Below are 13,343 nucleotides of genomic sequence, written 5' to 3'. Positions count from 1 at the left end.
GTCCCGAGCTGTCATGGCTGGGTGATCCACACTCCAAGCCGGGGATGGAGATGCTGGAACGAGACACTTATTCACTGGCTCCGCCATTCTGGGCAGCGTTACAGCTGTGCTGGACTACAGCTGTGTGTGACGGATGTGAGCTTGAGTGTCATGCTCTGGCTGTCCATCTTCACACATCTCACACTAGGGGGACAGCTCATGCATTTTTATCAGCAGGCCCGACCTCATTTTCAAGGCACTCAGCTCAGGTACAGCTGTCAAACACACTCTTGACAATGAGGAACAAGAAGGCATGCAGCTGACTGAAAACAAGAAGAAGGGAAACGAGATGGAATGTGGTAACGACCAAAAATATAACAGAAAGAAGGATGTGATCTGCGGTAATACAGCATGTGTTAAAGGCTTTTTGTATGCAACCAGCGCCTACATGGGTGCCAGTGTGCATGTGTATGCTCTACATCGAGTGTGTGGGCTTGTACCCATAAGCATGTATATTTATATTGTTTTTGCACTTCTGTGAGTCGTTCAACATTGACAGCCTTCCCTTCTATCAGAAGTTTTCTGTTAGACAACTGGAGGGCAAAGTTAGGGCAACTGGATACAGAGTAATAAGACGCTAGAGGCGTAGAGAGAAACTAGATGCTTCCCAAAGCTCAAAGTTTCAGTGCAGTATGCAACACTAAAACACTGATAAGACATGCATCTGTCTCATCCAAGTTTGAGGCATCAGAGGTTTGTGTTGTACTCACTTCTTACTTCCTGTTGCCATTCTGGCGTCCTCTTAAGATAATCAGATTTAGTGTAGATAAGAGCTTGACACATCCACACTATCTGTCCAAGACAGAAGTGGTTTGACTTGTAACTGCTGGCTGGGTATTTGCCATCGATCAATAAGGGTGCATTCGCTCTCATCTAATCTTTCGGGATTGTATAACAGTAAATAGTTAAACGTTTCTGTCTGTTTGCCTGCCTCTATCTCTTATTCTGCTTGGGAAAACAGAGGCAGAGAGAGACAGGAGCGAGGATTATATACATCTGCGCCTCGGGGCCCCGGAGGAGTGAGCACAGGTGTGTGTTCTGTACGTGCAGGTGTGTGAGACAGGTGGAGGCCCTGACTGCTTGCTTTACATCAGAGTCAGCACGCTCAATTCATCATATCACTCCTCCCCCATCCCTACGTGCACACACGCTCCCACTGTACTGCAATCGCAGGTGTACAACAACCCCCTCAGTGTTTGAATTCCACCCTCATGGACGTTGCCAACAACGGATAGTTGTATGTGTGTGAGAGAGAGAGAGAGAGAGACAGGGAAGAGCAGGTCTGGGGAAGTTTAGGAAAAGAAATCACACAAAGAAAGATTCTTATCCTTTACTGCCGCCTACTTGTTAGAATTAAACTTCTATCTCTTCAACATCCTCTTTTTGTTTCTCCAGGCAAAAGCATCAAGGCATCGGGCCTTTCTCTGCTCTGTAAATGTCAGGGGTATGCTTGGCTGATGCTTAATAAAGCGAAGGTAAATCAGGGGAAAGTGGTATTACCTCCCCTGCTTTCTGCTGGTCTTACAGCAAAATCAGCCATGTGCCACGTCTGACGCTGACATTTTCACTCCCACTTGCGCTATGAAAATGTAAAGGCATTAACCAGCATGATCCCAGAATTTAAAAACAGCTGCTTTTTTGGTAGTTATCACAGAGAGATATTCTTTATTTAAAAGAAGTACACAGAGCTCGAAGTGTAGTCGGCTGTATCCTGAATGTGTGGAGCGACTTGTGCTGAAAGGTGATCCACAGGGTAGCAGGACTTGGCTGTTAAAACATCATAGGAGCTGACAGGCCCGCGTCACTGGTCAGGTAACACTTTTTACTCACACACACACATACACACACATGAGAGCCTGTAAGCTGATTTTCATTGGACAAGTGTTCACCTCGTCCTTTGTTCCCTGTTCAATCACTTCCTCTTATGATCACCACCTTTGCCTTTATTCCCCACTCATTTTTGATGTTAATCAGAGAACAAACAGTGGTGCGCTTTGAAGCAGAGGAAAGCGGCTTCCTTGACAGTGATGAGACCGTGGGAGACAGTGTAGAGGAGCTTCCTCTTAGGCGAGGGTTCATCATTACAGAAGCCCCATTCCAGCAAATGAACCGCAATTACAATAACGCTGCCTAAACGCTGCCAACTCAAGCAGAACAATCACATTTGGGGCGAGACATCGCGATGGCTCTTACACAATGACCTCAGCCTGCCTCATCATTCACCTAGACTATTTTAATCTAGGCTTACTTTCCATTATAGGGCAGTACTTTAAACCGCTCTCATTCAATCATGACCATCAACAGAGCTGTTACTCTCCGGCCTATTTGGTAGTACAGCCTCATCCTCGCTATTTCCCTTTAAAAGATTGTGCTGTTAAACAACCACTCTTTCAGTTTTATATTTGATTACACTCATTTTGTCCCTCCCGTCCTCCTCCTCTCCCTGACACATACGCTGCCACTCGCCGGGTTTCACTTTCTCTTGACTCAGCATTACTGTAACCACAACCCTGCTGGCGGATAGAAAGCTGCACACTGTCTACGCCACCAAAGAGCCCAAGTGGCCCGTCTCCATAGCCTCTTAGACAGATTTAAGTCTGAGCATATTTCAGCACCTCTCGGCGTGTCTCCCAGGATGGATGTGATGTCACCAGCTCCTACATCAGACACAAGCATGCAGGAGATCTCAGAATAGCACGGGGTCAGGAGTGCATGTCCACTATGCAAAGTATGTTCTAATCCAGCTTCAAAAGCATCATGGCGGAGTTTAAGAGATAACCAAGCAGCTGCTGACTGGTGTATTACTGGAATCTGATTCTTTAAAAAGTGTTAATAACATATAGACTCTTCTCTCGGGCTTCTTAACAATCTGTTCTCTTTCAGCCTTGGCAACAACACCCAACGCACACTCAGTTCTCCCACTATTCTCTCTCCACCTCACCTTTTCTCTGCTCTCCTACACACTAGCAGTATTAATCACAGAACACTAAACAGTGACTGACGCCATTCACAAGGCTTGGCTTTGTTGGCTGCGCTGCCCAGAGAATACAACTCCAGACCTTTTTGTCTGCCTAAGTGGACTCTTAGAGGAAGCTCCTCCCTCTCCAAGGACCCTGAGATTACCTCTGAAAAGGGCTGGGTGATGGGTGAGTTTTGCAGGGATGGAGTTGGAGAGCAGAGGGGGGGGGGGGGGGGGAGGGTGACAGGCAAATGATTGGGAAGATCCACTGCTCCCGGGGAGAGGTACACCCTCTCCCTGTGGACTGCTCGCAATGCCATCAGCCACTGCTTAGCAACCAGTGGGTTTGGCTGAGCAGAATGAAAGGCACCAAAATGAAGGTAAAAGGAAGAAAAGGGAAAAAAAATATTCAAATCCCAGCAGAAAAGGGGCTTGATTTGCTAACATCAAACTGCTGCAGAACCAAAACTCGCAGCTGTGAAGAACAAAAGCAGGAGTTGACAGGTGAATGAAAAGAAAAATGGAGACTTGCAGGCTCTTGCATTCAGTGACAACAAAACCCTGGCTTTACATACTGCTGTACAAACAACACAAAGCAAACACATGTGTGAATCATCAATCACAACATCATACTTATATAATGTAATGAGGTACTTGTAATGTAGGGCAGGAGTAATATTTCCTCATTCAGTCTCACTTTGTCTGTGCAGGCCTGCTGCGTGTGTGTGCTGGAAAACTGAAAAGGAAGGTGTGTCCGATTGAAAAGGAACAATGCTAAAATTTAATCAGGATTCAGGTTTGTGCATTTAGAAGTAATACATCTTAATCCCTCCAATCATTCCACCAGTCACAGGTCGGACCAATCCCAATCACCATCTCCTTCACCTAAGCCCTCCTATTTGGATGATTGATGCGAGTCATCACATTAACTTTGCAGTTGAAGCTGTTTTAATTCCTCCATTAAACCGGCTTTCTTGTAGGGCAGTGAATCCCAGGAAGCCTTGTAAAACATGTGAAATAAAGGCGCTGACTTAGCACTCCGCCGCAGTTTGGACGGAGAGGGCTGAGGCTTTTTGGCCGCACAAATTAAACAGTATCCATCTCATTTGCATTATTATTAAAGTTTAATCAAACAAATGGGAATAATAAACTGGGGCACTGGCCAAGCTTGGGTTTAAGCTGCTTTGCTCTGCGATGCACAATCGCAGCACTGAAATCCTGAAGCAGGATGACCACAGAGATATCATCCTCTACAGCATTACAGTGCAGAGGCAGGGCGTTCACTACATCAAACACCTGCAAGTCACTACACCTCCTACCCACAGGTCTGCTAATAGGCTACTTTGCCTTTCATTTGTAGCACCCAAATACAGACAAATGTTTAGTTTCAGTTGCTCTTAACAAAAAAACTCTGCCTTATACAGAGATAACCTGTAGCCTGGGAATCATTCATATTCAGAGATCTTTGTTTTACAGTCTCAGAGAGGAAAAACAAGCAAACCCATTTTCTAACTGCTCCGTTAATTCATAATAGATGCGGATCATTCAGTAATATTTACTACTTGAAAGCACTGGCTGCTTCTTCTATCTGTTGCGTTAGGACAAAAAGAGAATTCAATTTACTCATCTGTGATCTTAACCTGTTAAAGGCGGCCATAGGCTGCATGAGGGAGAGTTATCTGTTGAATCAGGCTGCTTGTTCATGTAATGCTGCGAGTTTAATGAATGAAACATTTGCCATTGAAAATGATTACTGTGATGATGCAAACTTAGTCTAAATCACAACTACAAACGGCTAGTTAAGTTTTCAACTGAATCCCTGAAAACAGCTTTAAAGCTGCAGCCTCACCTTTTAGAATAAAACCTGAGGGAATAAATGACACCTTCCCCCCTGCAAACCAAACGACTACCTCAGTAATTGATAATATTGCTTCTGGAGCAAAACTGCCAAAAACAATGATGAATGGAGTGGAAAGGAAAGCGACTTTCTTCTACTTTTAATTCGTAGAAAAGGTAGTTTTACACAACTTACCATCAACTTGAAAATACAGTAATCCACCAACAAGGATGAACGCTAGCGGACCCATACTAGCATATTAAACATCCACGGCGGGCGCGCAAATCCTCGAATTCACTGCAGAAAAATAGGTCCAAAATGACAAACAAGTCTACTCCGGGTTTGCGGGAGTTGTGAAAAAAGAACTAGTTACTGACAAAAGCCAGTTTCAATGTCCAGAAACTAAGAGGATCCATTTCTCAGTAGGTCACCCGGAGCTGCTCGGGGTGTTCATATCCACCAAACCTTGAAACCAAACTCTGTCTTTATTATCCCCGCGAGTTCATCCGCAATATCGTCTCTTTCTCCAAGATGACCTACCCAACAAGCTGACGCAAACACAGCCTGTGAGGGGAGAAATTAAAGTCCACAGCGGAAAACACACGCACTTCTCCGCAGCTCCTCGGCTCCTTGGGACGCGTCTCCCGGCACCTCTCAAATCTTCAGCGGTGTCTCCTCACCTCAGCACATGGCTCGGCTGATTCTCTGACAGCAAACCAGCCCGAAACTCTCAAGCATTCCCAAAAAGTTGTTTGGTCACAACGGGAACCAGCTCCCAAAAGACCCATGTGCTTAGCCTGGGATAACGCGCTGGAAGTGTAACGTTACAGTCATAGTACAAGTCAGTTCAACATCCTCCTCTCTCCCTCTCTCTCTCTGTGCTTGTAGGTTTGAACAGCGCTGCCGCTAGGAGCGCACCACCTCTGCGCACCCGGCACAGCCCGCACACCACCACTCTGGAGCCTGTCACCCTGCACGAAACACGGAGAGGAGGACGGTAGACGACTGAGGGAGAGGAGAAGTCTGGGAGAGCTTGGATCTCAGTCTGAATCTGTCTGTAGTCATGAAGAATAGACGACAAGGCTGTTGACTCGTGATTTCAGAGGAGAATAAACCCTCATTGACTCTATATAAACACGTTTACATATCATTTATAGCTCTTCCTAAGCATACAAATCCACAATTTGCCACACAATATGAGCACTACATTGATCTATACTGGAGAATAGATGTTATGTAAAATATCCACATACTTTATCCACCTTATTATTGGTGGGTAATTGTGCAAAAAACACCCAACAGGTAGCATATGTGATCACGAGACGACTTTTTATATGGGGAAAAATAATCTGAAAACATAAGATGCAGATATAATGATAAGAGCATGGTGGAATTACCAATCAATATCTTCGATATGTGTATGCATGCATATTCAAGAGGCCAGAGAAAATGTGCTGAATGGTAAATGGATGTTAATGTATTGAGATATTGAAGCAGAATTGTAAATATGATCTGTGTCAGAAATCGATGACTGATTGAGCGAGCCCCTGCACCCAGATGAGCAGAGAGGAGGCCTCACTGCATACCAATGTTGCATACATGCAGACTTACATGCGTGTCTTATCAATGGCAAAGTGTGCACAAAGAAAGCAAGCACACATAATAATCACTACAAGTTAGGTGATGTGATTGGAAACAGCAGTCAGGACCTAAGATATGTTGAGATGCAGGGATAGAGGGGGTCGTGTAAGTGGTCTGCAATACTGCCCAGCAACCTTCTTATGTTGTCTCGTTGGTTTATTATACATTGAGCTGTGAGCTCCCCCTACTGGTGGCAGATATAGCTACTGTCTTGTCACCAAGCAGGCTTTTTAATAGTGCCTTATTAAGTGTTGCAAAGAGAGGGTACAGCAAAACCAGGAACAGAATTGTATTCCAAAGCAAAGTGACGGGCATGTTTGTACCATGATATGTATTTCTCTTCCATCCTCAGCAGCAGAAGTAAGCAGGTTAGATAAATACCACATGGAAGAGGTTGTGTTAGAACTACATGAGACTCATTTACAGCATCACTTTTTTTTTTTTTTTTTTTTCATGCCTTTATTGAGAGAGGACAGTGGATAGTGTTGGAAACAGGGGAAGAGAGTGGGGATGACACACCACAGAGGGCAGAGGGCGGGAGTTGAACCCAGGGCCACCGCATCGAGGACTTTAGCCTCTGTATGTGGCGGCAGATTTAACCACTGAGCTAAACTGGCGCCTACAGCATCACTTTAATATTGAATTTCAACCAAGTAGCCCTAACTTACAGAATGCTAATACCGTAGCTGTATGAATCATTAAATTAACCTCTGATAGTAATTGTAAACATAGAATTGTAAGCTCAATCCAGCATGTTTTTACCCCTTTGTTTTTACCTGATCAACTGTAACACGAGCAGAGGCACACCTAAAAGTCTAAGATTCCCCACTTTATGACTTTCATCAAAGAGAGCCAAAGAACAAAGCCATCATAACTCGCAGTATGAGCCCTGAAGGTGTCTGTGAAAACCATACACTTCCAATAAAAATATAGAGACTAACACGATGACAGCATGGCTTTGGCAAAGCCAACCACATCTATTGCCTTTAATAATAGCTTTGACTGCTCGTTTTTTTCCCCCCTTCCGTTTGTTTGTCAAGCTGCATGTTGGAGCTTGCCCTATAAAGGCCTCACTGGGAGCTGCGACATGTTGGGAGTTCGCTCGCTTGCTCCTATTGCAGGCAGCGCTGTCAGCTGGCCAGACACAGTGATTTGTCTTCATATTTTAATATGTTTGTGGGCTGCATGCAAATGCTGTCTTCTCAGTTCATAGTGTCCTAGATTCTAGCAGATGCACACACACACACAATCACACACCCACAAAGGCAGAGCCAAACAGAAATTTATTGTGTCATCAGTGTTGCTGACGGTTCAAGGCAAATAAAAGAGGGAAAAAAAGGGAATTGGAGAAAGGTAATTTACTAAGAAGAAAAGCCCACTTCAAACATAAACAATGAAGTGTATGGCTTCATTGATGGAAAAGTAAGTAGAGTGTAATTCTCCCTCAAGCCCTGCCTTTTATTCCCCACTTTCAATCACTGTATCTGTAGTGGAGGCAGTGATATTCTCCGGGTTTCTAAATATCAGCTGAAAGTGGATTTATTTTAATTAAACTGGAGGCTGTGTTTACTCAGGGCACATTACATAAAAATGAGATGGTGAGGCTAAGCCACCGACTGATAACTCATGGAGGCTATAATATGTGTTTATGCCTCGTTCCACTGCTGGAGGAACACCACTGATCTTTTATTAGGGTGGCATTCGTAATATTACTGACAAACAAGGATTTCTCAGCTGATTACTTCTTTCATTTCAAAAAACGGAGAGCATGCAGATGAGGTGTAACCACAAACAAATAAGAGTGACATCACTGAGGGTGGGAAGGAAAGCATGAGTGGTGGTTTGGAACGTGTGCATCAACACACATGAACCAAAGATATGAAAAACACAGTCTTGAATGTAATTACCCCCCGCTTTCCATCCCTGCGAAGACTATTTGAGTTTTACACCAGATGCTGAAATGGATCATTTGTTTTAACCTAAACTAATCAGGCCACATTAGTGTCACGTTTGTGTGCATTTCTGTGTTTTAAATTGAATGAAAACTAATAATCAATCAGATAATTTGCCATTATTGTCCTCAGAACATCTGCTCATTGATGGATCCTGGGTGGAGCCGCTCATTAGGGGGGTTGTTCGGCGTGACCCACATCCATCCTCGTCCACTTCTAGAGTGACATGACGGGAATCGGTCAAGTTGATTACCAAAGAACACCGACTATTGTGGCCAAATGGTGATCAAAGAAATAATTTCCTCTATAAAAAAAGGAACACTAACTAGGAACTTAGAATGAGACAGAGAATCTTTCAGCAATTGAAATCGTAATTGCTGCTTCCTCTAATTTTTCCTGCAAACGATTAAAGATGTTTTATCTTCTGGCTCAGCTTGTAGTGAAGCAATAAGAGCATAACGTGCTGCATTGTTGTTGTTTTTTTGTAGATAAAAGCACAGCTGGGGATCAATAGGGGGTCCACAAGTGGGGAGTGTGATACCTACTAGACGATCAGGAGTGTGTACAGCAGCAGCATACACTCTGGGGGTTTGGAGGCGCATTCCAGCAGACATTCTCTGTGTCTTAATTGCGTGTAACTAAGGTCCAATTGAAATGCAAACTATGAATCAAACGCAGACAGTGACAGAACGTGGAGTTTCAGAAAAGCTGCATCTGCCTGTATGTATGTGTCCGCGGGGAGAAAGAGGAAAGTGTTTTTAATTGTGATCCAGGTCAGAGGTTCAGGTAGCGACATCACTCATGATCAGATCAGAGTGGTATTTGGGGAGCTCTTAGCTGGAGATCTTTCATGGCCCGAGTATCCCCTTACTGGGTTTGGGTCTCTGTGTGGGGATGATTAGGAGCTGGAGGTTGGGGGGCGGAGGTGCGCGGAGGGAGGGTGATGTGTGGAGGGGTGATTAATGTATATGTCAGTAGCGGCCCTCCCTCCCGTGCTTCCTCCCCAGCATCCGTAATGACACCTGGGGAAGGCAGAATGGGCCTACCTGCGGCCCAGGCTCCCTCAGCAAGGCATGATTCTTCCCCATGATCCTCCTCTGTCAGCAGTCCTGTCACTGGGCTCGGATCAGGCCCTTATTAATGGGCCTCTATGTCAAACATAGATATTAAGCTGTGCTCTGCTCCGCGCTATCCTCGGCAATAACACCCACATAGGCACACACACTGACACAATCATTTCTGTACAGTGCAGCGACGGCCACAAACACACACACAGCAGAGTGCAGCACACTCATAAACACATCACTACATGCACTTTAACACTCGCTGAAATATTACTTCCTTATTTAGCAAGTTTTACAGATTCAATTCCAGCACAACAGAGGCCCCAGATCTGTAAGATATCTGTTTCCACTCTTTAATACACACAACACAGTATCACATTATGCCGAAAGAGGTGACAAACCTTTCACTATGATGCATCGTCCAACAATGCAAATCCCCGCCCAGCAGTGAATAAGCTACTAAAAGGTTATGTGACTCAGTGAAGTCGCTGTCCAGAAATGTGGCAAGCTGAACACAAATAGACTCTGAATGTTTTGGCGGCGCCTCGGAAACCGAGGCTGCTTTTGCTATTTAGGCTTGTGGCTTTAATATGATACATGGACCAGGGAGGCTTTTATAAGAACTCAAGTTTTTGGAGACATAACACGGCAGATCTGGGTTTATTCAGGGAAATAAACCCTTGCATGGAAGTCAGTGCGACACATGTTAAAGTCTGTGATACCCCCTCAGTGCAGGCTTAAACAGGAGGCTGGACGGACGGACGGAGGAAGTAAAGGAGGACACGACACCTGAGCTGCATGTGGAGAGAGACTTCTATCAGCAGGACATAAACTCTGTATGTAATGCATCGCCCCGTCTTCCTCTGCGTGCACTGAAAGGCACAGGAAGTGAGATAGGGGCGCCCTATCGAATGTTGCAAAAGTGGAGATTACTGTACAGGAATTCTTTCTTTGAAGGAATTTTGAAAAAACACATATTTGTCTTTAGTGTAAAGTAAATCATGTAACCTGAAGATTATATATTCTGTGTGAAAAGCATGTATTCTGTTAACTGTGTGTCATATGATTTAAAGCATAAAGAATGATTTCTTTTTGCCATTTTTTCTGCCCTATGGTCTGTTTTAACTGAGTCAGACTCCTGTTTAGTCAGTCTCAACTGTATCGGACTCCTGGATAGGCAGTCCTGACTGTGTCAGACTGCTGAGCAGGAACCAGCCACAAACAGATTAGTGTGTCTCTATTAGAGTCCAAAAGAAGGAAAAAATCCTCCCACTTCTGCCCGCTTCAGACACACTTACAGATGAGCAGAGCACATGGAGATAACAAAACGAAAGCTTCACAGAAAGAGGGGCCTCCACAGAGAACATAAGGCCAAAGCTCTGCACAGTGCAGGCAGTTACACCATGGTGGAGCTCTGAGTTTGTTGCTGTATTTGATCATCTGTACAATAAACTTGTGTTGCATCAGATGATGCTTTGACTATTTTTTTAAAGTTTTCAACCTAGACTTTTACTATTTTCAAGAGTTTTTATTTAAGTGTCAAGTATCAGGCCTTATCCTGGCCCGTGACCTGTGACCTTTTTGACACAACAGTCTCAGGACATGTCCCAATCCAGGGGCTGCAGCCTTCGAAGGCCGATTGCGTCACAGAAGCGCGTCGAAGGCTGTCCCAAATGGAAGGCTCCTTCAGATGTGGCCGACAAATGCGTCCTCCGTTTCGCCCGGCCGCGAAGGATCCATCGGGTGCATCCTTTGCGGCCCACCGTATCCCAAGATGCATTGCGTGCCAATTCAAACGAAATGGCAGACTATTACACGGCAGAGGAATACACTTTATAATGTAAAAGTTTTTGGTTTCAACTCAATCGAATAGCTAAAGTTACACGTTTAAGAAAACGAAAGAGCCCTTGACGCAAATTATCTTTAAACTAATAGGTTACTCGATGTTAGTTATGCTAGCTACCTGTTGCTAGGCGACAGGAGCTGCGTTTGGTGATGCAAGGGTAGACCAGACCGTCTCATTTCAGTTCAGCTTTAGCTCAGTGTTTTTATATTCAAGTGAAAACACAGTAACTGTTAGGCAATTATATGTGACATTTAAGAGCAAATTTGAGTGTACACATGTTTACTCATTTGCATAAATGCAACAGAACATTTCTTTGCTTGTAATTTCTCGAGGAAAACCTTAAAGCTGCATTAAAACTTGTTTTCAAAGCTTCAGTTTTATCTCCATTAAATATTTATGGCTAAAAAAGCAGAAATCTAAGTGAAAGTTCGGGGAAAGCACATCCTTAGATATTTTAAAACTCTAAGGATGTGTTTACTCAGCTTAGCCGTTTCATCAGGACTTTGTGGGTTCGGTTTGACTCATCATATTTCGGTTGAAATGTTGCTGAACTCTGATTGGTGCACAAAAAAAAGCATGACATAAAATAAACTATGAGACTAATACAGCTGCAAGGAATCCAAAGTTAACTCACAGGATGATCTCTCTTCCTCCATTTTCCCTTCCTCATGTCAGCCTCACTCTTCCTCCCACTCTTATTAGATATTCCAGCCGCTCTTCTTCAACCACATTCCTGTCATTTATGGAATTTCCCCGTCTAGGTGAAAAGCAGCACACTCCCAGGGTCCTGAGAGCTGAGCTAATTAGCTGGCCTACTTTTTTTCTACCCTGAACATGGCCGCTTTATCTGCCTCTGTGGAAACTCATCTCAACTGTCATCCCCCACCTAGAGCAGACCTTGATAACAGGGTGCTAGTCCTCGTCATGACAGGACGGGGTAAACAGTTTGAGCCGGAGAGCGATGGGCAGCAGCCGCTAATGAGTGAGAGGAGTGAATACTTGAGCTGTGACGAGTCCGACGGGAGGGAATGAGAGGAAGGGAGGACAAGAGCTCCTCGAGTATCTCTTCAGCCTCCTTATCAGTTAGGGCATTGTCCTTCCCCCCTGCAGTCCTCCTCCCCAGACCCACAGGCGGCTCTGTTTCCTCTGGTTTTAAATCCCTTTGTCCTGACTGACCAAATATGTTTTCATATTTGGCATAAGAAACCCCACGTGTCAATCATGTTTACAACAATTACTTAGTTATTTTTATTATCCCTGCAGGAAATCCTGAAACTGGCACAGTTGGTCCCGTAAACACAGAAGTAACCCAAACAAATGGACTTTATTTAAGCGATCGACATCATTTATACTCCGTAATTTGCTTCCCCCTCATTAAAAACATTATTGCAAAGAGAAGCAGAGTCCCCCCAAGACTTGGCGCAAGCATCCTCCATCAGGGCACACACATTTGCAAGTCTTATTGGAAAGAATAAACGGTACACGACAGGAAGAACAACACACTTCATTATATGGAATGCACTGTGTTATCTATTGTTAACCTGGTGGCTTTCATTTATGTATAAGACAGCATATGCAGCGTGTATGTCCTGTTGTAGTGTTAGTTTTGGCTGCCAATTTAACCGCATGAACGTGTTTTTAATGACAGGTGAATGAGACATGTTGGAAAGGTTTCAGATAGCACTTTGCTTCATGCCAGCATTGTCACACTTACATTAGCACATATGTGTGAGCATGGCCACTGTGTACATGTGTTGCCTGTTGTGTTTACATCTCTCTCTGCATTCTTTTTCCAAGCCTTGTATATTAATTTAACCTGCACTGTTAATATAAATCTGTCCTTTACCAAAAAAAAGGGTTTAGCAGCTGTTCCTGTTTAAAACCACTGAGACGTATCCCCGACTGTATTAGCTGGTGTATTTCTTCCTCTTTGTTGGAGGAAGCCTGGTGGGTGTGAGCATGAGCTAAGAGTTTAATTAAATCTCCTTCTGTAGTGGTGGCATGT

General features: G+C 44.2%; 1 protein-coding gene across 1 annotated transcript in view; it reads right to left on the bottom strand.

The window, feature by feature from the left end:
- robo2 (roundabout, axon guidance receptor, homolog 2 (Drosophila)) overlaps positions 1-5,159 on the bottom strand; it is a 159,712-nt gene extending 154,553 nt beyond the window's left edge. Inside the window, exon 1 of the mRNA XM_069668005.1 lies at positions 5,031-5,159. Within this exon, the coding sequence (XP_069524106.1) occupies positions 5,031-5,085 (55 nt within the window). The 5' untranslated portion in view covers positions 5,086-5,159. The remainder of the gene's footprint in view (positions 1-5,030) is intronic.
- Positions 5,160-13,343: the final 8,184 nt, after the last annotated feature.

The sequence above is a fragment of the Semicossyphus pulcher genome, unplaced genomic scaffold (assembly GCF_022749685.1).
Source record: "Semicossyphus pulcher isolate SPU_LCO1_2020_fin unplaced genomic scaffold, fSemPul1.0.p SCAF_19, whole genome shotgun sequence".
NCBI classification, from domain to species: Eukaryota; Metazoa; Chordata; class Actinopteri; order Labriformes; family Labridae; genus Semicossyphus; species Semicossyphus pulcher.
The sequence above is the reverse complement of the archived record's forward strand: the minus strand, read 5'-3'. Positions and strand labels throughout refer to the sequence as shown.